The sequence below is a fragment of the Tamandua tetradactyla genome, chromosome 7 (assembly GCF_023851605.1).
Source record: "Tamandua tetradactyla isolate mTamTet1 chromosome 7, mTamTet1.pri, whole genome shotgun sequence".
NCBI lineage: Eukaryota > Metazoa > Chordata > Mammalia > Pilosa > Myrmecophagidae > Tamandua > Tamandua tetradactyla.
In genome coordinates, this window is record NC_135333.1 from 175,201,259 (window position 1) to 175,228,750 (window position 27,492).

Here is a 27,492-nt window from a genome sequence, read left to right on the forward strand (position 1 = left end):
CCTAACCCACGACTTTCCTTCTGGTGGTGTTCATGGCTCTAAACTTGCCCCCTTCCACTACACTCACACTCCATTGAGCACTGATAATTATTCTCACAATAACATGCATGGCCCCTGCGCAAGTATGACACCAAATTTTTGAAATGTTCCATATATTTTGAGGTGCTGTTGCTAAATCTGTGCAGTTGTATATGTTTTTTGAAATTTATATTAATATTTAATATACATTTTTAAAAAATTATTTTTATTGATATATATTATATATTCACATATGTATTCATCCAAAGTGTACATTCAGTGGTTCACAGTATCATCATATAGCTGTGTGTTTATCATCACAACCGACTTTTTTTTTCTTTTTTTGTAAAAAATAGCATATACAAAAAAGCAGTAAAAGCACATTACAATTAGTTATAGAACAGGTTTCAGATTTTGGTATGAGTTCCAGCTCCACAATTTTAGGTTTTTACTTCTAGCTGCTCTGAATACTAGAGACTAAAATAAATATCAGTATAATGAATCAGCAGTCATACTTTTTTGTTAAACCCGACCTTCTCTGTATAACTCCACCATCACCTTTGATCTTTCTCTCACTCTTTAGGGGTGTTTGGGCTATGGCCATTCTAGCTTTTTCATGTTGGAAGGGGCTGCCAATAATATGGGATGGGAGATGGAACTAGCTGATGTTCTGGAGAGGCTGGGCCCTCTAGGTTTCAGAACTTATCTGGTCCAGGGACCCATCTGGAAGTTGGAGGTTTCTGGAAAGTTACCCTAGTGCATGGAACCTTTGTAGGATCTTATATATTGCCCTAGGTGTTCTTTAGGGTTGGCAGAAATGATTTTGGTTGGGGTTTGGCAGTTATGGTAGGTAGCAATGTCTAACTGAAGCTGGTATAAGATTCTTTTGGTCAGGATGGGATTGTTGATCCCTTGGTGCCAGGGCCAGACTCATCCCTGCGAGTCATCTCCCACGCTGCCTGAGAGACTTTCACCTAAAGGGTATACTTTTTAACGTTTTAGCAATAAGCATGATGTTTATTCTAGGGTATTTTTTTAGATGACCCTTTCTAGGTTAGGAAATTCCCGTTTATTTCTAATTTGCTAAGAGTTTCCAACATGAATGGAGGTTGAATTTGATAAAAATGTTTTTTCTGCATTTATTGAGGTGTTCATGTAGCTATTCCACTTTTAGCTGGTAAGATGGTGAATTATGAATTACGTTAGTTGACTTTCCAGTGGTAAACCAACCTTACATTCTGGAGATAGATGCAGTTTGTTCCTGATGTGTTATCTCTTATTATACGTTAAGCATTTTGCACCATTTTCATAAGAAGATGGGCATGTATTTTCGCTTTTTCATAATGCCTTTATCTGGTTTAGTTATCAGGGTTTTGCTATCTTTATAAAGTGTGGGAGAGTTTTCTCTTTTTCTGTCCTTTTCAATCTTTGTTGGAGTCTAATTCTGTTGTTTATTGTTTCTGCTGACTCCAGTTCATATTGGTTTATTTTACTCATATATTTTGAAAATTTTCTTTGTGAGCTCATGATTGTTGGAACTTTATTTCTATGGATATTTTGAGGTCTAGGTTAATGATAAATTCTTCCAGAGAAGTAGTGGTAATCTGGGAGCTTTTTTTTTAGGCCATAAGAGTAACATGAATTCTGGCCCAAATCATGGAGCGATACTTCTCTGTTTTAGCACTCAGCACCTAGGCCTGGATGAGCAATTTTCTTATTGTCTACTTAGGTGAAGCAGTTTTCTTTTCAGTTTAGTCCTTTTTTTAAGGGTGTTATTTTATGATGTCCGATCTCACGGGGGGCCTTACCTTGCTACTTCCTACCTGTCTCCAGCCCTCAAATGTGGCTTTTAAAACCAGAAGTTGTAGGTAGTCAGCGAGTGGATGGCCTTCTTGACAACCGCTAACTTCATTGGTTAGTTACCTCTCTGGACTTACGTTTCCTTGTTCTTTAGGCTTCTGATGATTTCCCTTACTTGCCTGTAAGCTCACCAGTGTGCATATAAAGATATTTAAAAATAAATTTTCTGTAGCACTTTTAGAGCTTTTATACTTGAAAGATTTATGTGGGTATCCAGTGTCCCATATTTCTAAGAACAAAAATGTTTCCTCATTTTCTGTGTGTTCTGTTCACTGGATTTTATTTAACAACGGGGACTCAGCCTTTGGCATTGATATAAAATTGAATTAATTTTTGCATTCTTTATGCATTTTGTAAACACATCTGGAATCGATGCAGTTTTGTTTTGTATTGGTTCAGCTAATCAGTGTCGCTGATGTGAACTAATCATTATAGCCAGTGAATGCAGTTTTAACTTTATTTTCTGGTCCTAAATCCTGGTATGTAAAAATATTTCTTATTTTGTAATATTAAATCTAACTATCAAACTTTTATTAATCCTGAAAATTTTTTCATTAAAACAGCATATATTATTGTAATGTTTCTTCTCACCTTTCAATATTTTTTCTTTATTTTATTAGCTAGAAATGTCAAAATACTATTAACTAATATTTGTGATAATACGCATTCTCTTTTTAATCTTGATTTATTTATAGTACTGATAATATTTTCTCATTAAGTATCTTCTTAGCTGTAGGTTGAAAGTAGATATTCTCTAGTCTCAGCCTGTTTAAGTAGCTTTGTACTCTGAGTGTTAGCGTTTTGTTTTTTTAAGGCATGGGTATTAAATTTTATTGAATTTAATTTAATTATATTTTGAGCTCACTTTGTTTTTTATATGTTATTAAACTCATTGAATCAATTAGCTTATCCTGTACGCCACACACACTATAAGGAATTGGGTATCTAGCTGTGAACAAAAGTTCTCTTGTTCCCTATTTGAAAATTAGTATGTTCAGAATGTTCACAATAAAAGAAATATTTCCTGTCTTGAATTATCCTCACATTGCTGTAATAATGCCCTATTTTGTAGCTGTAAGTTTTATTTGTCATAGTAGAAGAGTATATTTGCATTCTGGAGACCTGAGTTTGATTCCTGGAGTCTGCCCATGCAAAACAAACAAACAAACAAATAAAAAGCAATAGAAAGTAGCTGACAAAGTGCACACTCTTAGCAGGTCTGTAAGTGCTTTACATGTATTAAAGCTAACCCTCAGTTGGTTTATGAAGTCGATAAGATTATTATATTTCGTTTTCACATGAGAAACTGAGAAACACCTGAAGGATAATTGACTTGCCTGAGGTTACATAGCTAGTACTGATGGAATCAGAGTTTGAACTCAAGTAATCTGGCTTTAGTCCATGCGCTTAAGGTCTCTATATGCAAAATGAGTTGCATTTTGTTTTTCTTGTGCTTGTAGGCATCTTTTGACATCAAAGTTAATTAGTGAATTCGACATATTTATTGAATGCCTAATCTATTATAAGCACTAGGAGTTACTTGGTATATACAATTGGCTTGCCCTCTGCAGCTTGTATTCTAGCAGTGCCAATAAACAATAAAAGTAGTAAGTAAATTACATGGTGTGTTAGAAGCAGATAAGTATTATGGGAAAAAGGAAAAGTAGAGAAGGGAAAAGTGATTTAAGGATGCTGGGGAGTTAGGAGGTGGGGTGGTGGCATTACTAAGAAGATGCTGGACAGAGATGGGAGAGAGAGAAAGAAGTTAGCCAAGTAGATATGGGTGGGACTGGGAGAAAGCAGTGTTGAGAATGTTCTATCCTGCTCTACTTTTTCTTTTTCTGTTAATACTTACCTGCTTCTAACACATCATATAATTTAATTTTCGTCTTTTCTTCTGTGTCTTGACACAATTTAAATGGCATAAAAACTAGCTTTACTCAAAACCAGATAGGATTTACTAGATAAATCCACTAGAGTCTGAAAACATTTCTGCAGGTTGTTCTTAGACTTGAATTTCCTTTAACTATAATTTATTCATTAGTTTCCTCCTTCTAGTTTTGTTGATTTATTTGATATAATTGATTTTTTACAATATAGCCTTGTCCATTTCTTTGAGGTTTTCAGATTCTTTGGCACATACTTATGAATTGGTTTGTTATATTTAAGGAATATATTTCTAAGGAGTTATTTTTTAATAATTGGCTTGCAAATAGGAGCATTTATAATGTTATCCAGTGTTATCTAAGTTGTACCTGTGAAAGCCACCTTATTTTATAAGAGTTTTGCTTGAAATTGACTAAATCTGTAATATTTATTTTCTTTGTCTTTGTAGTAGCTGGCATGCCTGAGTAATTTTAAAATTGTTATTCAGGTAAAATTTATATAAATATAAAATGGCAAACTGTCTCTGATTTAGCAGTTTCTAAATAGTATTTTATTTTCAATTCAGCTATATATAGTAACAGACAATGAAAAGGGAAAAAAGATGACTTTTTGATATTGTTTCCTAAATATGGTTAAATATTCATATAGAATGGAATGATGTATGTAATGAAAGTCCCTGTAACTCCCTGTCTCCACTTACCATTAAAATCAGTTAATATCTTATGTATTTTTCTAGAACTTGCTTTATCATATAAAAGTATATGCACATACATGTTTAAAAAAATATATGGCACAAACAGGACTATAAATTAAATACCTTTTTTTTGCATAACAATATGGTTTGGTTTTTTTTTTTGTACCTGGACATATAGCTTGCCTCATTTTTTTAAATCAGCTTTATTGAGTTATAATTTCTATACAATAAATATTACATGTAAAGTATATAATTTGATATATTTTGGTAATCTATATATATATATATATATACCTTTGAAAACATCACCATTGTGATCACAAGAACATTTCCATAGCCCACGAACATTTTTTTGTGCTGCTTTCAGTCCATCCCTCCCAACACTCCTGACTCCAGGCACTCAGCAATCTAATATTTTTGTATCTATAGGTTAGTTTTCATTTCCTAGAATATTATTTAAATAGAATTATTTAGCATGCATTCTTTCTCGTCTGCTTTCTTTCACTAATTGTAATGATACCTAGATTTGTCCATATCTCATTCTTTATATGGTTGCATAGTATTCCATCTCATACATACTTCCCTGTATGAGGTGTTATGAATCATGTAATCTGTTTTCAATTTTTCCTTTTGTTTTTTGTTTGCATGGGCAGGCACCGGGAATCGAATAATTTTTTCCTTTTTACACATAATACTTTGAACATCCATGTTTATGTGTCTTTGGATGGTTGTACAAGTAAATAAAAATAATTTCAATAATAAAAATGAGTGGAAAGCATTTTTTAAATGCACATAATTAATATGTGCATAATTACTTCTGTTTCCTTTTAGGCCATAGAGCATATGTTCTACAGAAGAAGCATGGTTGTGGCTGATTCGGTTTCCCATATCACACAGCACCTTCAACATCAGGCTCTTAATTCTATTTCTGTAGCCAAGGTATGAGTTAAGTGACGAATGGAATACAAAACGATTATTTTTTCAACATAATTAGATTGTTTTATATGTATTTTCTAGTGTACTCCATTCCTTCAGATATAATATTCTTGATCATGTTTCTCCAGTTTTAGTATTTTATGATTTTTACTGAGAATTATGAGGGTTATCTTTACTCTGACATTGCAGCATATAATATATTAATACACCTCTTTTAAAAGTTGACATTATACATAGTCTTTGTGTTTGATGCATTATGTTTTAGAAATGATTACTTATTAAATTTCTATGGAAATTTTAAAGCATCAGTAATAGATTTGCTATTCCTCACAGTTCTACAGAAGTTAAGTGCACAACACTATCAGAAGGATTTCAGCGTGGAAAGATTTTGCCTAACTAAGCTCTTCTAAATTGTATTTTTGAAAAAATGTAGTTTTTCTGCTGAATCTTTTGTTAATTGCATCAAAAATAAAACTAATGTTTTCTGCTTTGTTTTTGTCATTAAGAAAAGAGTAATTTCTGACAAAAAATATAGTGAACAGCGTCTTGATGTACTCTCTGCTCTAGTTTTGGCTGAAAATATTCTGAATGGACCAAGCACAAAGCAACGACGACTTATTGTTTCTTTGGCACTAAGTGTTGGCACACAAATGGTAAGTATATTGTTATTTTCTTATGAAATAAAAATGGTATCTGAGCTTTCAAAATTTCCTTGATATTGGTCCAACAAACCTGTCCATACTCAGTGAAACTTCTCTGCCTTTTTTTTCCCTTTCCTGATAGAAAACATTTAAAGATGAAGAACTCTTTCCACTTCAAGTAGTTATGAAAAAACTGGATCTTATCAGTGAACTCAGAGAACGGTAAGTAAGACTGGGATGTGTAATGCTACTCAAAAGACAGTGGTAAGAGAAACATGGATTTTTCTTTTCAGTGTAGTAAGAGAAGTGGTAAAATCCAGATAGATCATTAGTTCCTCTAGTAACTCTTTGAGCATAACCAAAATGTGACTGAGGTCAGGGACCATATTTCTTTAGCTTTGCTTCTAGATTAAGGATATAATTTCTGGAAGAAGCTACATGAGAAAAAGTAGATGCAACATCACAGCAACTAGCAGATCCTAATGCATATTGTGGTTATGATGTGTATCTCTATTGGACTTTAACATTTTCTGCTTTCTGACAAGGTTTCATTTATTTATGAGGTGCTTTAGAGATTCATAACACATAATCTGTGATTTTGAGACATGAATTTGAATTATAGTGTCAATAGCTAGTCACTAAGTTGAATTAGGATCCCGCCCACCCCTACCATCTTTTTAAAAATAAACTTTGTTTTGAAGTAAATACAGGACAGTTGCAAAAATAATGCAAAACTGATACCAAGAATCTAGCATACCACCTCTCACCCCAATACCCAGATCCATCAACTTTAATATTTTACCGTATTTGCAATGTCATTCTGTCCATCCATCTTTCAGTCTGTCCATCCTACCTTTTTCTAAACATTCAAAGGTAGGTGTATGTCATGTTCCTTGGATATATAATAGTTCCTGTACATTCTTATAAGAGCAAGGATATTGACTTATGTAACTACCTTAAGTACAGTTATTAAGTTCAAGAAATTTATCATTGATAGAAAGCTTGCCATCTGTATTCCAGTTTTTCATATTCTGGTAACATCTTTTTTGAGCCTTTTCTTTTTCATTGTTAGATTCAGTACAAGATCATGTATTGCATTTCATTGTCATTGTCTTTAGTTGCTCTTTTTTTAAATTGTGGAAACATATATTCAACTAAACCTTTCCACCTCTACCACTTCCAAGCATACCATTTAGTGGGATTAATTGCATTTACAATGTTACCCTACCCTCATGACCATCTATTACCAGAACTTCCCCATCTCCCCAAACAGAAACTCTCCACTCATTAAGCCTAACATTTTTTAAAATATTTTTTCATTGTGAAATATATATATACTTAAAAATGATTAGTTTCAAGGTATATTTTAACAAGTAGTTTTAGAATGAATTTCATAATACAGCGTGGGTTACAGTTCTACCATTTCAGGTGTTTCCTTCTAGCTGTTCTAAGACACAAGAGAATAAAAAGACATATCAATATAATGATTCAGCAGTCATACTCATTTGTTAAATCCTATCTTTTCTGTTATAATCCTCTTTTAGAGGGATGCAACTGTTTGATGCTCTTGGAGAGAGTGGTAACTCTGGGTTTCAGGGCTTCTCTGGCCTAGAAACTGTTTGGAGGTTATAGGTTTCTGAAAAATAAACTTTGTGACTGAAACTTTTATAGACTGTCAGATAGAGCCCTGGGTATTCTTTAGGGTTTACAGGAATACTGTTGGTTGGGATTTGACATACCATGAGACTTAGCAATATCTAGATGAGGCTTGCATGAAAATCACCTACAGAATAGCCTCTCAACTCTATTTGAAATCTCTTAACCACTGATACTGTATTTTGTTACATTTCTTTTCCCCGTTTTGGTTAGGTTGGCATTGTTGATGCTATGGTGCCAGGGCTAGGCTCATCCTTGGGACTCACACCCTTGGATGTCATGTCCCATATAGGGGGGAGTGTAATCATTTTACTTGCGGAGATGGTTGTTCGCCCTCTTCTTGCCCCAGTTTCTCCACTAGGCTACTAGTGTCTGATTGGGTAGCAAGGAAGTAGATTTGTGGCTTGGGCTTGTTAAGGAGGAAATGGTAACCACAGGGTGTCATTTCAGAAGTGCCTCTGGTTTACCCATTATGTCTTTTTTTGTTGTTGTTTACATATTTTTTATTTAAGAAAACAAACAATCCATTTAGAACACCAAAAATGGATATCTTTGTCAGCTTAACCATAGGCATATTTAAATAAAGTATCCATATAATCATTGTAAAGCCAGTGTTTACAGTTTCATAAACCAATTTAAAATTAAGACAATAAGTAAAAACATCTACATATTCAAATAGCAGAGTTCCTAAATTCTAAGTATTAAACACTAACTTAGATACCATTTGAAACATCTTTTTTTTAATTGTGAAAAATAACATATCTCCAGAAAAGCAATAAATCTTAAAGCACACCAGAACAATTAGCTATAGAACATATTTGGTATGAATTACAGTTCCATAGTTTTAGCTTTTTCCTTCTAGTTGCTCCAAGATACTGGAGACTAAAAGAAATATCAGTATATGATTCAGCAGTCATACTCATTTGTTAAATCCTATCTTCTCTGTTATAATTCCACCTTCTCCTTTGATCTTTCTCCTAATCTTTAGTGGTATTTGGGCCATGCCCATTCTGATTTTTTCATGTTGGAATGAGCTGTTGATAATATGGGATAAGGCAGTGGAACTAGTTGATATTCTGGAGAGGCTGGGCACTCTGCAGTTCAGGGCTTAATCTGGCCTAGGAACCTGTCTGGAGGTTGTAGGTTTCTGGAAAGTAATTATAGTGCATGGAACCTTTGTAGAATCTCAGATAAAGCCCTAGGTTCTTTAGGGTTGGTAGGGATGGTTTTGGTTGGGATTTGGCAAACCATGATAAAGAGCAATATCTAGCTGAAGCTTATATAAGAGTAGCCTCCAGAGTAGCCTCTTGTTTGTATTTGAGCCCTCTCAGCCACTGATACCTTATTTGTTGCAATTCTTTTTCCCTTTTTGATGAGGAAGTCACTGTTGATTCCATGGTGCCAGGGCCTGCTTCATGCCTGGGAGTCATATCCTCATGGTACCAGGGAAACTTTCACCCCTGGATATCATGTCCCACTTAGGGAGGAGGGCAATTATTTCACCTGCAGAATTGGTCATAGAGAGAGAGGCAACATCTGAGCAACAAAAGAGATCCTCTGGAAGTAACTGAAGCATAACTATACTACCTTAGCTACTCCACTACATATATAAGCTTCACAAGAGCAAGCCTCAAGATCAAGGGCTTGGCCTTGGCCTATTGACTTGGGAGTCCCTAATGTTAGAGTATTTGGGGTTTCCTGGTGATAAAGTTTCATGGTTCTGTATATCTTCTCCCAAGGGACTTTGCCTATATGGTTTAATTATTTAGGCTTAACATCTTAAATCTGTAACAACTTGTTTGGTTTGATACTAACTTCAAAAGCATGCACAAGCTGCGTTCTGTTATCCTTCTGTCCTTGGACCTTTATGAAGTTCTTGTCATGGATAACATATTTATATGTGATGAGGCCTGAACCAGTGATTTATCTTTACTTTTTATGTGTTTACACTTTTGATCCTATAGGAAGTAAAATGTAGAGTTACAAACTAGAAATACAGCAGTGCTGGGATTTATATTTACCCATATTGTAACCTTTGACAGATGGCTTGATTTCTTCATGCGGCTTTAATCCACTGCCTAATGTCCTTTCCTTTCAACCTGAACTGTTCCCTTAAGTATTCTTATAGGGCCAGTCTAATTGTGACAAACTCCCTTCGGCTCTGTTTTTCTTGGAATGTCTTAATCTCTCCCTCCTTTTCTCAAAGACGGTTTTGCTGGATATAGAATTCTTAGTTGGCAATTTTTTTTCCATTCAGGACTTTAAATATGTTATTCCACTAGATTCTTGCCCCTATGTATGTCTTCCATTAGATTTGGAAGCTTTCACCCATTGTTTCTTCAAACATTCTCACAGATCCTTCCTTTCTGCTTGCTCTGGGAATCCCATAATGTGTGCATTGCCATGTTTGATGGTGTTTACTGATTCTTCTGCCAGTTCCACTCTGCTGTTAAACCCTTCTCTGAAATTTTTAATTTCTTACTGTGGTCCGTGGTTCTGTTTTGTTCCTTTTCCTGATTTATATCTCTTTATTGACAGGTTTTTTGTTCATCTGTTGTTTTCCTAATTTCCTTTAGTCTTTTTCTATATTTTCCTTCAGCTCTTTGAGCATATTTAGAAACTTTTCTTTTCTTAATTCTTGTTTGGTTTATCCTAGGTCTGGTCCTCTTCATTGATAGTTTCTAATGCTTTGATTTTCTCCTTTACATGTGCCAGAACTTTCCTGTTTATTTGTATGTTTAATAATCTTTTGCTGCAGCTGGAACATTTTGTTATTTTAACATGTAATTTCTGGAATTTAGACTCTGAAGTATCTGTTCTGTAAGCTTGTAACCAGCGAGTAATATGGCATATATTTCTTGAATGCCAGGAGGTAGTTTAAAAAATAAAAAGGAAAGAAAAAGAAAATAGCTGTCTCAGTGCCTATGCAAATGCTTGTCCTCGTAATGAGTTTGGATAATATTCTGGGGCAAAAATTGCTTCTCTATGACTGTGTTTTGTTCTGGGCATGCACATGTGGCCCTAGGAATTATTCTTTTTACACAGATAAGAAGGTCCTCATTCTAGTCCTCCAAAGCTGCCAGAATGCAATACACCAGAGATGGATTGGCTTTTAATAAAAGGGAATTTATTTAGTTAATGTATGGTTCTTCAGAGGAAAGGCAGCTAACTTTCAACTGAGGTTCTTAGGTGGGAAGGCACAGGGTGATCTCTGCTGGCCTTTTCTCCAGGCCCCTGGGTTCCAACAACTTTCCCCAGGGTGATTCCTTTCTGCATCTCCAAAGGCCTGGGCTGAACTGCAAGTGCTGAGATGAGGTATGCTGAGCTGCTTGGGCTGTGCTATGTTGAGCTCTCTCATTTAAGCATCCAGCCAATTAAATCAAATATCACATCATTCATTGCAGCAGGCATGCCACCTAGCCGATTGCAGATGTAATCAGTGACAGATGAGCTTCACATGCCATTGGCTCATGTCCCCCAGTAGTAGAACTAGGCACCTTCACCTAACCACCACATATCCACCTTTTGTCTACTTGGCAACTATACGCATCACCTTAAACATTAAAGTGGCAAAAATTCTCTTCCGGCTATGAATCTCAGAACAAGTTATCTGGTGCCAATATGCAAAGGAGGACTGTCACAGGATACATGTTGTCATTTCCATAAGGAGAAATTGGAAGGAATACAGGAGTCACAAGACCCAAACAGTTCTGAAAACCTGTAGGGCAAATACCATTGGATTTCAAAGTCTGAAAGTCATTTATCCTTCGGCTTTAAATAGTGGCAGACCCACCCCCTCCAAGGGCCTATGCAGTGGCCCGCCTCTTTCTGAATCAACCTCAGGGGACTTTGAGGAGACCACCTTTTTCTCAGTTCCACCCCCTCCAAGCATTGGGGCCATCTCCAGGGCACACACTCTACCCCTCCATGGTGGCAGCCAGGCTCTCCCCAGTCCCCAGGGAGTGTGATGTACCCTCTCCAAGGCCTGAGCAGCACATCTCCCCCACTGCAACGAGGTGGGAGACTCATCCTCTGCCTTCAGGGCAAACACCCTTTCCATGCGTATGGGTGGGTCCACTCTCCTGGCCCGAGGTTTCTTGGCTTCAGACCCGAGCTTCCATGGTTCTCACTCTGCAAACTCCAATTTGCCCTGTTTGTGTGTCCCCTTTGTCCAGATTGGCAGTGGTTCTGTTTACACCAACAGTCTCTTTTTTTTACAAATAAGATTTAATAACGGTCACAAGAATAGTTTGTCCCCAAATAGGAAAACTGCACAAGGTTTTGTTTCAAAAAGTTACAAATTCAGTGATTGAAAATCCAGCAGGTAAGCAACACTAAAAGAGCCTGTAGTTTGGAAATGTCTACTAGTAAAATCAGCAGGCTTCTGTCCAGGAAACCTGTTTTCAGAGGGTGAGGGAAAGGTGCTGTTTGCATCCCTGTACTGCACTTCTTCTCTTCGGTCACCCTCAGTACCACCTGTTCATCTTCTTGAATTTCTCATAGTGATAGTCATCAGTGGCCTTCTCATTAGCAGGATGCTTGTGGTTTGGAGGGGACCGCTCAGGCTCTGGCTTCTCGGTGTCACCTACTCTCAAAGGCCGGGCTTTGGGTTCTTCTTTATTCCTTCATATGGGGGCATTGAGCTCTTCATGATAAAATCGGTTGTGCTGCACATAATTTACAGCCATGTTAGTGGGCACGAAGGACGTCTCACTGTCTTTCTTCTTATTCTGCTGCTCTGCCAGCAGACGGGCCTTGGCATCCTCTGTGGAAATGATATTTTTAATTTTAGCATCGATGCCAAGGTCCACCTCAGGAATTCCACTCAGCATCTGGTTGGAAAGCATTTCCTCAGTTTTCTTTCCTGAGGAAACACGGATATTTTCTGGAAGTTCATAAAGACAATCCTCTGCATTCTTTGGCTTTACTTTTTGTTCCTCGTGTTCCACAATCCCTTTCCTCTTCTTAAGCTCTGTCTCAATGTACTTCATCATGTCTGCATCCTCATCTCTTCGGTTGGTTTCTGCAGAAAATGATGTCCCCAGGTGGAGGTCTTCCTCTTCACTGATCTTATCTTTGCCCCTTTCCTTCAGTTTCTTCATGTCCACCATACCACCTGTCTTCATCTGAAAGGGATCATCCACTAGAGTAGTCTCTTCCTGTACTTTCTCTCCTACCAGTAGGGCCACAGCACTCACCCCATTGGGCCTCTTACTCAAATTCTGCACTTCTCAGGTCTCTTCCAGTTTTAACCGAACTTCCTCTGAGTCTTGTTCATCCAACTCCTACTCCGAGTCAGCACGGTGCCGTCGAAAAGCCTTCCTGGTGGCCGGCATACTCACGCCGGCCCCCTCCAGAGGCAAGCCGCCCCGCAGCGGAGCCGAGACACCAACAGTCTCTTCAAGCACTCCTGCACTTCTCCATCATTCTCTTCACAGTTCCTCCAAAATCTTCCCCTTATCATCCAAAAAACTGTTCCAACTTGTCTGGTATTTGCAAACTGCAGCAGAACCCCACTTCTCCAGTACCAAATCTGTCCTAGTCTACCAAAGCTGCCAGAATGCAACACACCAGAGATAGATTGGATTTTAATAAAAGGGGATTTATTTAGTTAACTTATAGTTCTTCAGAGGAAAGGCAGCTGACTTTCAACTGAGGTTCTTTCTTTCATGGGAAGGCACAAGGCGATCTCTGCTGGCCTTCTTTCCAGGCCTCTGGGTTCCAACATCCTTCCGTGGCATGATTTTCTGTACCTCCAAAGGCCTGGGCTGAGCTGCGATGCTGAGATGAGGTATGCTGAGCTGCTTGAGGTGTGCTATGTTGAGCTCTCTCATTTAAGCATCCAGCCAATTAAATCAAACAGCACATCATTCATTGCAGCAGGCATGCCACTTAGCTGACTGCAGATGTAATCAGTGACAGATGAGCTTCACACGCCATTGGCTCATGTCCACAGCAATAGAACTAGGCACCTTCACCTGGCCAAGATGGCCAAGTTGACACCTGAACCTAACTACTACACTAGTGTTCTGTCATGTCTCTGGTGCAGCAGTGCACACCCCCCAGCTGGGGCTGCTTGCCCAGGCAGCCCAGGCAGCTGCTGTCTGAGTGATCCCCCTCAGCTGTGTGTAGGAACGCTTTGACCTCCACTGCATGCCAGCCTGTCCTGGAGTGGCAGCCCTGCGATGCTCTTCCTGGTTCAGCCTTTTTGGTTCAGCCTTTCGGGTCATCACTAGACAGCTTGGCTACACATACCTGCACCCTCATTTGTGCACAGTGCCTATTCTGCTTCCTCTGGAGCCGTGGGTTGTCACCATGCCAGCTGGGGAGAGTGAGGACAAGGGAGCAGCTGGCGGGCACCAGGAGATTTTCCTACTGCTTTTAAGTGGCCCTTTTCTTCAATCTACATTTACCCTGTTACTGCAACCTTTTAACTGTTTTCCAGAACTTTGACGAAGAAGTTTCTGTCAGTTCTTTTTGGTAGTTCAAAGTTTCTCTGGGGGGAAGGAGTCTTGGAGAGTCTTACTCTACCATCCATCAGAGTCATACCATGACTCTGAATTCATTTTTGGAAGGCTCATTTTTTTTAGCTTCTTGCGGTTTTTTACTGTTTTCTGATCATTGAATAAGCAGCAAGTTTCTCGAAGCAAAAATGGGTTTGAATTTTGATTCCTAGATGAATCCTTATATTCACACTGTTTTTTACTGCTCTGAGAGGCTGACTTTTTTGTAGTTGGTAGCACTTAGCTTTCCATACTTGAACCTTCTATTTACTTTCATTATACGAGGTTTAGAGATCATATCTTTGACCCCTGAGGTGTGAATTGGTCACTTGACAAAGGTTATAGAAGTGTAACGCGTGACTTTTTTTTTAAACCATAATTTTTAGGAAGATTTAGCTTTGCACTTTGATTTAGGTAAAATGATACACATGATGCCCATACTGTCAGTCTGTAGTCATAGCAAATAGTATGGAAAATAATTTTATTTTAATCCCCCATTTAAAAGGTATTAATTTTCAACTTTCTTTTTTTTAAGAAGAGCTTCCCTCCACTATCTTTGAAAACTACAGGATATGTACAGAATTCTGGCAATGTCAGTTATGGAGTTTTTTATTAGCTTCATCTAATTTGAAATATATTAATTTTGTGGCTTTGCTGTACTAAGTTTTGGGTTAAGGGATGTAGGGAATGCAAAAATGATGAAAGAAGAGGTCTTACCCTTATATATATAATGTCCACTATTCCTTTTGTTGGTGTTTGGGATACTTCAATTTTGTCGCCACTAATTACTACTTTTACATTGTAGCATCCAAACACAATGTGACTGTTGTTTTTTATACTGGCATCGAGCTGTCTTCCCAATTTATTTAGATGATGTGTATGAAAATGCTGTTGATGCAGCCAGATTACATGTGAGTAAAGAACAATGCAAAGAGTAAACACGTCATTTTTTTAGTCACTGTTCAAACCATTCTAATTAGTTTAAAATACAGCAGACCATTTGACTTAATGAGTCATATAAAAACTTGGCTGTTAATAAGTTTTACATAATGCACCCATAGTCAACTTTTATATATTCTGTTGTTTAGTTTAATATTAGTACTGATTGAAGTTAATTTTAATATATTTTATTTATCTCATCCTCTCATTCCTGATCATTCCCATTTCACTTGATTTAGCTTGTGTCACAATAACCTGACATTTACTCTTCAGCAAAGTACATGTTATTCAAATCTCCCTATTTCTTTATGGGAATAAATGTGTTTGAATGCTCAAGATAGGAAAGGATGAATGAGCGTGAATTTTTTGAATACAATGAAGTGTTTATATACCTTTGAGAATAAAATCTGACTCTTCGCATATTTAGGAAAGTAAGATGGTTTTGTTGAAAAACATTCTTCAGGTTTTGCCTTCAAGACATCATTAGCCTTTGTTATGTAATTTAGACTAGAAATCTGGTTTTTCTAAACTCATGTACGTTTCAATTTTCTTTTTAGTACATGTTCAGTGCTTTACGTGACTGTGTACCTGCTATGATGCATTCAAGACATTTAGAATCCTATGAAATACTTCTCGATTGCTATGACAAGGAAATTATGGAAATTTTAAATGAGGTAACAGCATATTTGAAATTGAAAAACTTAAAATTAATTTGGAATCCAGTGTTTAAAAAGTTTTTTGATCAGAACAAGATTTCATTAAGTTTGAAATTATCATTTATGAATCACTAGGTAGAACAAAGGAACTAATTTTAGTTATACTATCACTACTATGTTAAGATGGTTTGTAATTCTTAATTTTTATGTAGAAACCCAGACCAGGAATTTTGAAATTTCCTAGAAGATTGCATATGCAAAGTTGGTTTGAATGCTGAGTGCTTCTAATGGTAATACAGTTACGGCAATTTAATTTTCTATAACTCCATGATAGATCAGAAAAGATGATTTATTTTATCTCTAGTTTGATGAACTTTCTGATTTTTAATGATTATTACAAGAAAGCTTTTTTTCTTTCCTCCCTTTCATGTTCTCAGGGCTTTTCCTCATTTGTGGTTGGTTCCCCTGATTTTGTACTTTTTTTTTTGTTTATATGTTAATTTTACATGTTCCTTATTAATGAAGCCAACAGTTATTTGCTTTACATTTTCTTTTCAAGGGTGGTAAAGTTACAGTATGAATGAAAATAAAGGCTTAGAATTCATTTATCTGCTCCCTGATCAAAACAAAACAAAAGAAAATTGGCTTAAAATGGAGAGCACAACAATTTTTTGTCAGTAAAAATATGATTTTACGATGGAGTGTTTAGACTCTTAAAAAGTTCAACAATTTTTTTCATCAGTGCATTAATTATAAAACTCTAAAGTCAAAGCATATACACGTGAGGTTAAATACAATTGTAATATCATGCTGAAAAATTAAGGGTATGGATCCGATTCTTTCATGAATAGCATCTGCTGGACAAGTTGTGCAAAGAAATAGAGAAGGATCTGCGGCTTTCTGTGCATACTCATTTAAAACTGGATGACCGAAATCCTTTCAAAGTTGGCATGAAAGATCTGGCCCTTTTTTTCTCTTTGAACCCAATTCGGTTTTTCAATCGTTTCATTGACATTCGAGGTGAGTGTTCTATTTTCCTTCCTAGAGTCATATATTCTGTAGCTTTTACCCTGATTATTAAAAATACAGGGCAGGCCCTGGTGGTTCAGCAGGCAGAGTTCTCGCCTGCCATGCTAGAGACCCAGGTTCAATTCCCAGTGTCTGCCCATGTAAAAAAAAAAAAAAAAGCAAATAAAACAATACTTTGAGGATATCTTCTTTTGTGTTAAATCATGTATTATTTAATTGCTTTTGTTCCTATTTTTTCCATTTTAATTTTGTTAGCACCATATTTTAAAGGAAGAAATTTAATGTTCATGACAAGTTTACTTTTCTTTTTAGTTATATTTATTTTTTCTACTGTTGAATGAGTCAGAATTCTTCTGTATTTTATTTTTATAGCATATGTAACTCACTACCTAGACAAAACATTCTACAATCTAACCACAGTTGCTCTCCATGACTGGGCCACTTACAGTGAAATGAGAAACTTGGCTACTCAGCGTTACGGATTGGTTATGACAGAGGCACATCTTCCTAGTCAGACTTTGGAACAGGTATAGTGTAACATGTTTCTAACATAGTCTTACTGTGGCATGGTAACAGCATTTCTTTAGGAAATCTTGTTTTTTAACTTTATTTAGCATGTAGTCTTTTAAAGTAAATACCTGATATATATATATATATATATATATATATATATAACCTCATACTTGACAAGAACAAAAATTAGATGCTTGCTAATTTGCTTAATGAAAAAACTTATCATAACCTACTTGATAATCAGCCTACTGTTGAACATTTGAAATATACATAGACTTAGATATAACTTTTTTTCTTTGCATGGCCAGGCACCAGGAACTGAACCAGGGTCTCCAGCATGGCAGGCAAGAGATCTGCCTGCTTAGCTACCGTGGCCCACCCAGATATAACTTTTTAGAAATGCATTAGGATAGTGAGGTGACTTCTGCAGAATTACAAAAAGTTCAGTAAAGCTCATAATAAAGGATTTCAGTTAAGGATTTCAGACCTGAATATAATATGTAAACTTTAATATTTTAGAAAAAATGGTTTAAAATATGATTAAAAATGTATTTGTTCTTGAAATGAGGAGTGCAAAGAAACACTTAACTTTGCTAGTTCAGTGAACTAATTTACAATGTGACAATATTGCATGAATCTAATGGTTTATGTTACCCGTTAATTTGCATGCAATTCTTGATAAAGTAACCCAGGCCTGTTTCATATATTTACCAAAAGCGTGTGTAGAATTCCATAATTTTTTCTTCATCCTCTTACATGTAAGAACCATTCCCAGGATTCATTGTATATCCTTTAATTCACTTAATTATATGTCAGGTATTTTTTGAGAACCTCCTACAGACTAGGCATAGGGACACAAAGATTAATAACAGTTCCAAATATTGTACTTATAACCTAGTGAGATTAAAAAATGACTGAGCAGATTTTTAGAATAGAGCATGATAAAAGCTATAATGAAAGCGTAATCAAAGTGACACGGTGATTTTTTTTGAGACTCAGTTTGAAAAGCCGTGGAACAATTTATGTGATGCCATGAGGTATTAAAGTAGTATCTGAAGAATGAAGAATTCTTCATAAATAACTTATACATTAAAGGTAGTCAGGTATAATCAGAAAAAGAATAAGGATTGAAATTAGTCTTTTTCTAAAATCCCCAAGTTCTACCACTTACTGGCTATTTGACCTTGGAGAAATCTCTTAGCTTCACTGAAATTTCCAGGATGAGTTTGAATATCCTTTCATTCATTTATTTATACATCAAATATTTATTGAGAACCTAGTACATACTAGGTCTAGGGACAGAAAGATAAATAACAGTTCCAGGTATTGTACTTACAGTCTGGTGGGATTTTAAAAAGTAAAATTGAGAATAACACCTCTTTTTTTTTATACGTCATTTTTTGAGAATTACATATAAAGAACCTTGCACAGTGGTGGAAAATTAGTAGGCAGTTTCTGTAAATGCTCTCTAGCATCTCCCAGCTATCTTTTAGAATATGGCCATTAGTTTACTTTTTAAAAAAATACAGAAAAATATCCTTGGCAAGGAAAACAGATATCTTAGGATGGTGGGGAAAATGATTGTGAGTCGTAGATCTTTGCATATTCAAACTTGTTTCTATCTGCACAAAACAGATGAGTAAACAAGCAGTCAGATTTCACCAAGGAGATGGTCTTGATTGCCTGTGTCATAAGGTGTTTTTAACTTTTGGTCATAGCTTTTGTATAGTGTTCTTTCTTTAAATAATTTAGTAATATTAGGAAACAACATAATCACTATGTTGATGCAAGTTTCCTTGATTATCTTAAACTAATAATAGTAGCACTTTTATGTGGATTGTGTTGTAGGGTCTGGATGTTTTGGAAATTATGAGAAACATTCATATATTTGTGTCTCGATACCTCTATAATCTCAACAATCAGGTGGGTAAGTTTTAGAGCTTTATTTTCGAATTTGGGTGGATTTATAATGGGAAGGATGAAGGGCAAGAAATTATTTCTCAAGTGTGAAAAATAGTAAAATAAAGAAAAAATATTATTTTGCGATTATCTGCTTTTTCCTTTGCTATGCATTATGTTCTAATGGCATTTCAATTAAATGATCTTAAATGAAACAGTAAAATTTTCTTTGGAAAATTGTGTTATTGAGCATAAATTTGTTTCATTGCAGATTTTTATTGAACGAACAAGCAATAACAAACATTTGAATACTATTAATATTCGGCACATTGCTAATTCAATTCGAACACATGGCACAGGAATCATGAATACAACAGTAAGAACCTATTTTTGCGGGATGGGGGTCGGGGTAACAACCCCCCTATTGCTTTTGTTTGTTTTGCAGTTTTAGTGAGATAATTCACATACCATAAAATCCGTCCAAAGTATACAATCAGTGGTTCATAGTATCATCATTTAGTTGTGCATTCATCACCACAATCAGTTTTGGAATGTTTTGATTACTAAAAAAAAAGAAACAAACATCCCATTCCCCTTTCCCCCCCCATTATTGACCCCTAGCATTGGTGTTGTACATTCGTTACTGTTGATAAAAGTATATTAAAATATTACTAACTGTAGTTCATATTTGCAATAGGTGCATTTCCCCCCAATGTACTGCTCTGTCATTAACTCCTTGTAATAAAGACGTGCATTTGTTCTAGTTCCTGAAAGACCACTTCTAAATTTGTACTACTGATTAGTCATTGTCCACCACAGGGTTCGCTGTGATACACAGTCTGTGTTTTATCCTCTAGCTTTCCTTCTTTTGATATACATGACTCTGAACTTCCCCTTCCAGCCACAATCACGTGCATAATTCATTGCTGTTAATTATACTCACTATAATGTGCTATCATTGCCTCCATCTATTTCCAAATGTTTAAATTCAAGCTAGTTAAAAATTCTGCACACATTAGGCATGTGTTCCCCATTCTTTAGCCTCAGTTTGTCTCCTAGTAACCTATATTGTAGATTTTATCTCTGTGAGTTTATTATAATTAGTTTATATTAGTGAGATCATATAGTATTTGTTCTTTTGTGTCCGACTTATTTCACTCAACATGTCTCCCAGCTTCATCCATGTTGTCCCTTCAAGACTTCATTCCTTCTTACTCCTGAATAATAATCTATCATATGTATATACCACATTTTGTTTATTCATTTTTTAATTGATAGACACTAGGGCTGTTTCCATGTTTTGGCAATTGTGACTACTGCTGTGAACATCAGTGTGCAAATGTCTGCGTTCCTGTTCTCAGTTCTTCTCAGTACATACCTAGTAGCAGGATTCCCAGATCACATGGCAGTTCTATACTTAGCTTCCTGAGAAACTGCCAAACTGTCTTCCACAGGGGCAGTACTATTTTGTGTTCCCACCAGCAGTAAATAAATGTTCCTATTTTTCCACATCCTCTCCAACACTTGTAGTTTCCTGTTTAATGGTGGCCATTCTAGTAGGTGTGAACTGATAATCTCATTGTGATTTTGATTTGCATTTCACTAATTACTAGTCAAGTTGAGCATCTTTGCATGTGCTTTTTAGCCATTTGTATTTCCTCTTTGGAAAAATGCCTATTCATATCTTTTGCCCATTTTTTTAATTGGATTGTCTTTTTATTGTTGAGTTGTAGGATTTCTTTTTGTGTTCTTGATTATCAAACCCTTATCAGATATATAGTTTCCAAATATTTCCCCCATTGAGTTGGCTGCCTTTTCATTTTCTTGACAAAGTCCTTTGAAGCACAGAAGTATTCAATTGAGGTGGTCAGTCTCATTTATCTGTTTTTTTTCTTCTGTTGCTTGTGCCGTGGATATAAGGTATATGAAACCACCACGTATCACTCTATCTTGAGGATGCTTCCTTACATTTTCTTCTAGGAATTTTATGGTATTCTCATTTTTAGGTTTCTGGTCCATTTTGAGTTAATTTTTGTATAAGGTGTGAGGTAAAGGTCCTCTTTCATTCTTTTGGCTATGAATGTCCATTTCTGCTAGACCATTAATTGAAGAGACTGTTCTGTCCCAGTTGAGTGGACTTGGAAGCCTTGTCAAAAATCAGTTGACCATGGATGTGAGGGTTTATTTCTAAAAAATGAATGTAATTCCGTCAATCAATATGTCTGTCTTTATGCTAGCACCATACTGTTTTGACCACTATAGCTTTATAATATGCCTTAAAGTCAGTAAGTCTTAGTCCTCTATCTTTATTACTCTTTCTCAAGATGTTTTTAGCAATTTGAGGCCCCTCCAAATAAATCTGATACTTAGCTTTTTCATTTCTGCAAAGTAGCCTGCTGAAATTTTGATTCGGATTGTGTTGACCATGTAAATCAATTTGGGTAGAATTGACATCTTGACATCAGTTTGGATGAAATTAACATCTTAATGACATTTAGGCTTCTAAAACATGAATAAGGAATGTCCTTCCATTTATTTAGGTCTTCTTTGATTTCTTTTAGCAATGTTTTGGGGTTTTCTGAATATAGGTCCTTTAAGTCCTTAGTTACATTTGTTCTTAGATATTTTATTCTTTTAGTTGCTACAGTGAGTGGATTTTTTTTCTTGATTTCCTCCTCGATTAGCTCATTACTAGTGTATAGATACACTACTGATTTCTGCATGTTGACCTTGTATCCTGCTACTTTGCTGAACTAATTTATAGTTCTAGTGCCTTTGTTAGAGGTTTTTTAGGACTTTTTAAATACAGGATCATGTTGTCTGCAAATAGTGAGAATTTGCTTCTTCTTTCCAATTTGGATGCCATTTATTTCTTTTTCTTGCTTAATTGCTTTAACTACAAGTTCTAGCATGATGTTGAGTAACAGTGGTGACAGCGGGCATCTGTGTCTTGTTCCTGATCTTAGAGGGAAAGCATTTGATTTCTTACCATTGAGTATGACATTAGCTCTCTATTTTTCATGCATGTCCTTTATCATGATTGAGGAATTTTCCTTTGATTCCTACCTTTCCAAGTGTTTTTATCTATAGAGGATGCTGTATTTTGCCATATGCCTTTTTCTGTGTCAATCGAGATGCTCATGTGATTTTTTTTCCCTTTTAATTTGTTAATATTATATATTACATTGGTTGATTTTCTTGTCTTGAATCACCATTGCATACCTGGAATAAAACACTTGGCCTTGGTATTTAATCCTTTTAATGTGCTGTTGGAATCTCTGTACAAGTTTTTGTTGAGGATTTTTGTATCACATTATCAGAGAGATTGGTCTTTAATTTTCTTTATAATATCTTTATCAGACTTTGGTATTAGAGTGATGTTGACTTCATACAATGAGTTAGGTAACATTTCCTCCTCTTCAATTTTTTGGAAGCATTTGTATAGGAATAGTATTAATTGTTCTTGGAATGATTGCTAGAATTCACGTCTAAAGCCATCTGGTCTTTGGCTTTTCTTTTTAGGGAGGTTTTGATGAATGGTTCTATATCTTTGCTTGTGATTTGTGGTTTGCTGAGGTTGTCTATTTCTTCTTGAGTCAGTGTAGTTTGTTGTTGTGTTTCTAGTCAGTTGTCCCACACGATTGATCATTTGCAACATTGCATGCCTCAGACTTTGTTCCTTTTTGTAGTTACACAGCGTTCGATCATGTGTATACACCATCATTCGCCAATCTACTTCTCAGTCAGTGCATCCTTCAGCCACCTACATTCATCAGGCATCATGTATAATGCCCAAAGTCTACAGTCCATTAGCACTCTCAATTTTAGATAATTTCATTGTTCCCAGGAGAAAGATAACCAATAAACATACCATCACCAAATAGGAAATCTAAACCTCCTCTTAACTTTCCCCTCATTATTTACCTGTGCTGTTGCTTTGGTAGTGTGGATGTTTTCTTTTTAAACATAGCCCATAGCATACAATAGCAGTTTTCCCCTGTAACCTGAACTCAAACACTCATTGACATGAATCATACCTTTGAAGTACTTGCAAGAGCTAATTTATATTTCTAGTGTTAATCAGTGGGCCACATAGGTCTATACAACTCCTTTCAATCTTGTTCATCTTCAATATGGTAATATCACTTATAGACCCACTAGAAAACCGCCTTTACTTCTATCTATTCCCTTACATTGGAGTTCGACTTCATTAGCTAACCATTCACCCATCTCTAGCTTCTCTGTATCTCTAAGACCCATATATTTTGGTATTATAAGCTTCTGGTTTTACCTTTACTATAGTCATAAAAGTGGAATCATAGCATTATCTGTCCTTTTATGTCTGGCTTATTTCACTCAGCATTATGTCCTCAAGGCTCATCCGTCTTGTCATGTGTTTCAGGACATTATTTCGTCTTATTGCTGCATAATATTCCATCATGTACATACCACATTTTGTTAATCCACTCGTCTGTTGTTAGGTATTGGTTTGTTTCCATCTTTTGGCGATTGTGAATAATACTGCTCTGAACATCATTGTGCAAATGTCTGTTTGTGTCATTGTTTTCAGCTTTTCTAGGTATATACCAAGTAGTGCTATTGCTGGGTCATAGGACAACTTGATATTTAGTTTCCTAAGGAACTGCCAAACTATCTTCCATAGTGGCTGCTCCATTACACATTCCCATTAACAGTGCATAAGTGTCCTAATTTTTCCACGTCCTCTCCATTTATAGATTCCTGTTTGTTTAATAGCAGCCATTCTCTTAGGTATGAGGTGGTATCTCATTGTAGTCTTGATCTTTTTCATTTCCCTTATAACTGATGAAAATGAGCATGTCTTCATGTGCTTTTGAGCCATCTGTTTGCCCTTCAGAAAAATGTCTGTTCATATCTTTAGCCCATTTTATAATTGGGTTGTGTTCTTTTGTTGTTGAGTTGAATAATTTCTTATGTGGACAGGATATCAAACCTTTGTCTGATACGTGATTTCCAAATATTTTCTTCCATTGAGTTGGTTGCCTCTTCATCTTTTTGGCAAAGTCTTTTGAGGTGCAGAAGCATTTGATTTTGAGGAGTTCCCGTTCATCTGTTTTTTCTTTTGTTGCTTGTGCTTTGGGTGTAAAGTTTTGGTCAAGAAGGCTTTCTCAGTCCCTTGATGCTGGGTCCCAGCTCATCCTGGGAGTCCTGATGTGCATAGATGTTTATGGTTGTTTTTTCTTCTTGGTTATTTGCCCCTTTTATTAATATATGATGTCCTTCTTTGTCTCTGTAACATTTTTGAATTTCTTGTCTATTTTTTCCGATACTAGTTTAGCTACTCTGGCTTTTTTTTGTTAGTGTTTGAGTGGAATGTCTCTTTCTATCCGTTCACTTTCTACCTAATTGTATCTTTGGGTCTAAAATCAGTCTCTTGGAAGCAGTATGTAGATGAGTCATATTTTTTTAATTTAATGATGGAGCTCTCACATCTCCAATCATTTATAATGATGTCCCTGAGATAGTAAAATCTATGTGATTTCTCTGAAAGTTGCTTTTACAGGTAAATCCTAGATAGCAGTTTGTTTAACATCATAGAGATCTTTCTTGGGGAGGGGTTGTTAATTATGTGATATCCAAATAAATAGGAACTTACTAAGAATATTTTGAACCTTCTTAGAAATGGACGTCCAGTCACTTGATAGATCTCTTGAACTTGTTCACTTGTTTTCCCTCTGTGGAAAAAGAAAAGTCTGAATTTACTTGGTTTTCAGGGCATATTGAATTTCTCCATGAGGGAAGAGTGTACATGCTTAGGTTGCAAAATAATATTAATCCAATTTGGGAGGGAGAGATTAGGGAGAGGCCTGGAAGTTTAGGTCAGGACCGTTTTAGTGGGGAATCTGCTGGAGTGTTTGAGTTGATGAATGAAATTATTGGAGCTCTGTTTGGCTCCTTACCAATATGGAAATGAAATATTGAAAGTTAAAATTTGGAATCATCCAGTGGTGATAGAGAATGCTAAAGATTTTGGGAGGAGGGTCAGTAATAGAGATCATGAATTTTTTCTTAGATGTTTTGAACTTGAGGTACCTTTGAGACATCTAAGAGGAAATGTGTGTTAGGCAGGTAGATAGAAAGATCCAGAATATACTGGGATTCATTGGTTTAACATTTAGTCTTAAGAGTCAGTACTATTATGATTCTTTTTTTGTTTCCTTGATCACTTTTGATTCCTTTTCTCGTGGTTCAGTTTCTTTTTCCTTCATCTGAAATTGAAGTATTTGAAGGTTGCCAGCTTAGCTTGCTGATCTTTTTTCCTTTAAATTTTCTCTCTTCAAGGACATGGTTCACAGTATACATGATCAGTGATCATTCCATCTCTCACATTCTCTAGCCTCTTAATTTTTAAGTATGTCTGCCTTGCCTCCCTTTTGAGAGCAGTGTCTAAAGCAAGAGAAGTGTCTTATACTGATCATATTCCCAGTATCTGTTCACTGCCTTGTACCTAACAGGCATGCAAAAATATGTCTGATGATGATAAAATGAATGTAGATGGGTAAGAGGCAGAGACCGGCAGAGCTAACCACTGTTACAAATGGAAGGAGAAAGAAAAGACTACAAAAGAGGAAACAAAGACCCAGAAAAGGAGCTGGGAGAGTGCAATGTTAAAGCCATCAGAAAAGTCTGAGAAAGCATCTATTTCTTTAACTGGATGAATGAAGACTGAGTAAAGTGGGCATACATTTGCCAAGCCATTAGCGTGTCTGCGAGTGATGGGGATGGAAATTCATACAGGGCTCTCATCTGTAGGTCAGAATTCATCTTCTATTATTTTGATTTCATTCCCAGCTCACGTTTTACTTTCTCAGGGTTTTCTGAGTGCTTTGTCAAGGCCTTTTGTTATATGTTCTCAAAGCGCCTGTACTTCTGAAGTTGAGATTTACATTTTAGAATTTGCTCCAGTTGTGATTAATAATGTATTCAACATTGTTTGTTTTAAAATGCCTGCCCCCTTGCTGGAAGGTAAACTTGGCAGGAGAGCAAGCACTTTCCCTTGCACGTGTGAGGCACTGAGAAATACCTGTGGGAAATACCTGGATGTTTATTGTCTTCCTTCAGGAAAGTTCAAAGGGCATCACACTTCTCACTTTCAGGTAGTCTAGATCTGTAATCTTGTAAATGGAGAAGCATAGAAACTTCTGACTGTGATTTAAGGTTTAAAAAGCAGGTTCTTGAGTTTGGCTTACCATTTCTTACTACAGCTAGTCTTAGCATGATAGCATTTTCCCATTCTTTTTTTCTTTTTTAGTAAAAATGTATAAGAAATGTAGAAAGTTCTTTAGATTTGCATGGGTAATACAGAAACTTTGTTTAAATATTTTCAAGACAAATGTGTAATAAGCTGCAGTGGTTTTAGATAATTGTTATTCAGGAACCAAGTTTATTTTCATATTAACTTTATTTTTGAATTTTGATTTTTATAGGTTAATTTTACCTACCAGTTTTTGAAAAAGAAGTTCTATATTTTTAGCCAATTTATGTATGATGAACATATCAAATCCAGACTGATTAAAGATATTCGATTTTTCAGAGAAATCAAGGACCAAAATGATCATAAGGTATTCTGTATATTCTTTTTGAGATAGTTTGGTTAAATTGTTTAGTGTATAGTAAATGTTTATGCTAAAATTCATTGTTTAGATCTCTATGGGGATTTTAGTTTTCTTACTACAGTGGTTGACGAAAGTTTAAGGAAAAATTAAATGATCAATGTAGCCAAGTGTTACTTGTCTTTATTTATTTAAAAATAATATAAAAGTAATACAGCTCATTTGGAAACATTTAAACACGGTAGAGTGCACAAAGTAAACTTTCTCCCTCATTTCTCTTTCCTCTCAATTCCATTTCTAGAGGTAAATGCTGTTAATATAATATGATGGCTTTCAGAAAACTGCCTGATGAACATATGTATATTTACATGCACATTTATTACTGTTTTTTTTAATGGAGTAGTTCTGTACATATTGTTCTCGTCACATGTCAGTATGTACAGATCTACCTCATTTTTAAGCATTGATAATATGGGTCGATATCATAACTTATTTACTCTTTTCCTATTGAAGGACATTTAGGCTTTTCTGACTCTTCATTGTTCAGGGTTGGGGATAATGTTCATACACATCTATTTCTGTGTGCTTTGAGACTATTTCTGAAAGAAAGATTCCTTGAAGAGGAATTCCCAGGACAATGAATATGAGTATTTAAAATTCTGACACACA

At 35.9% G+C, this 27,492-nt stretch overlaps 1 protein-coding gene and 1 pseudogene across 4 annotated transcripts in view; one reads left to right on the forward strand and one right to left on the reverse strand.

Annotated features, from left to right (window-relative positions):
* Nucleotides 1–27,492, forward strand: part of WASHC4 (WASH complex subunit 4) — a 102,042-nt gene that overhangs the window by 52,965 nt on the left and 21,585 nt on the right. For 3 of the 4 annotated variants that reach the window (XM_077111894.1, XM_077111896.1, XM_077111897.1), the window contains exons 16-25: nt 5,291–5,398; nt 5,902–6,048; nt 6,179–6,258; nt 15,001–15,106; nt 15,692–15,808; nt 16,642–16,810; nt 17,192–17,346; nt 19,181–19,255; nt 19,503–19,607; nt 26,698–26,832. In XM_077111894.1, coding sequence (XP_076968009.1) covers nt 5,291–5,398; nt 5,902–6,048; nt 6,179–6,258; nt 15,001–15,106; nt 15,692–15,808; nt 16,642–16,810; nt 17,192–17,346; nt 19,181–19,255; nt 19,503–19,607; nt 26,698–26,832 — 1,197 coding nt within the window. The remainder of the gene's footprint in view (nt 1–5,290; nt 5,399–5,901; nt 6,049–6,178; nt 6,259–15,000; nt 15,107–15,691; nt 15,809–16,641; nt 16,811–17,191; nt 17,347–19,180; nt 19,256–19,502; nt 19,608–26,697; nt 26,833–27,492) is intronic. The other variant, XM_077111895.1, reaches the window with a different exon arrangement.
* Nucleotides 12,015–13,028, reverse strand: LOC143642904 (splicing factor C9orf78 pseudogene; annotated as a pseudogene).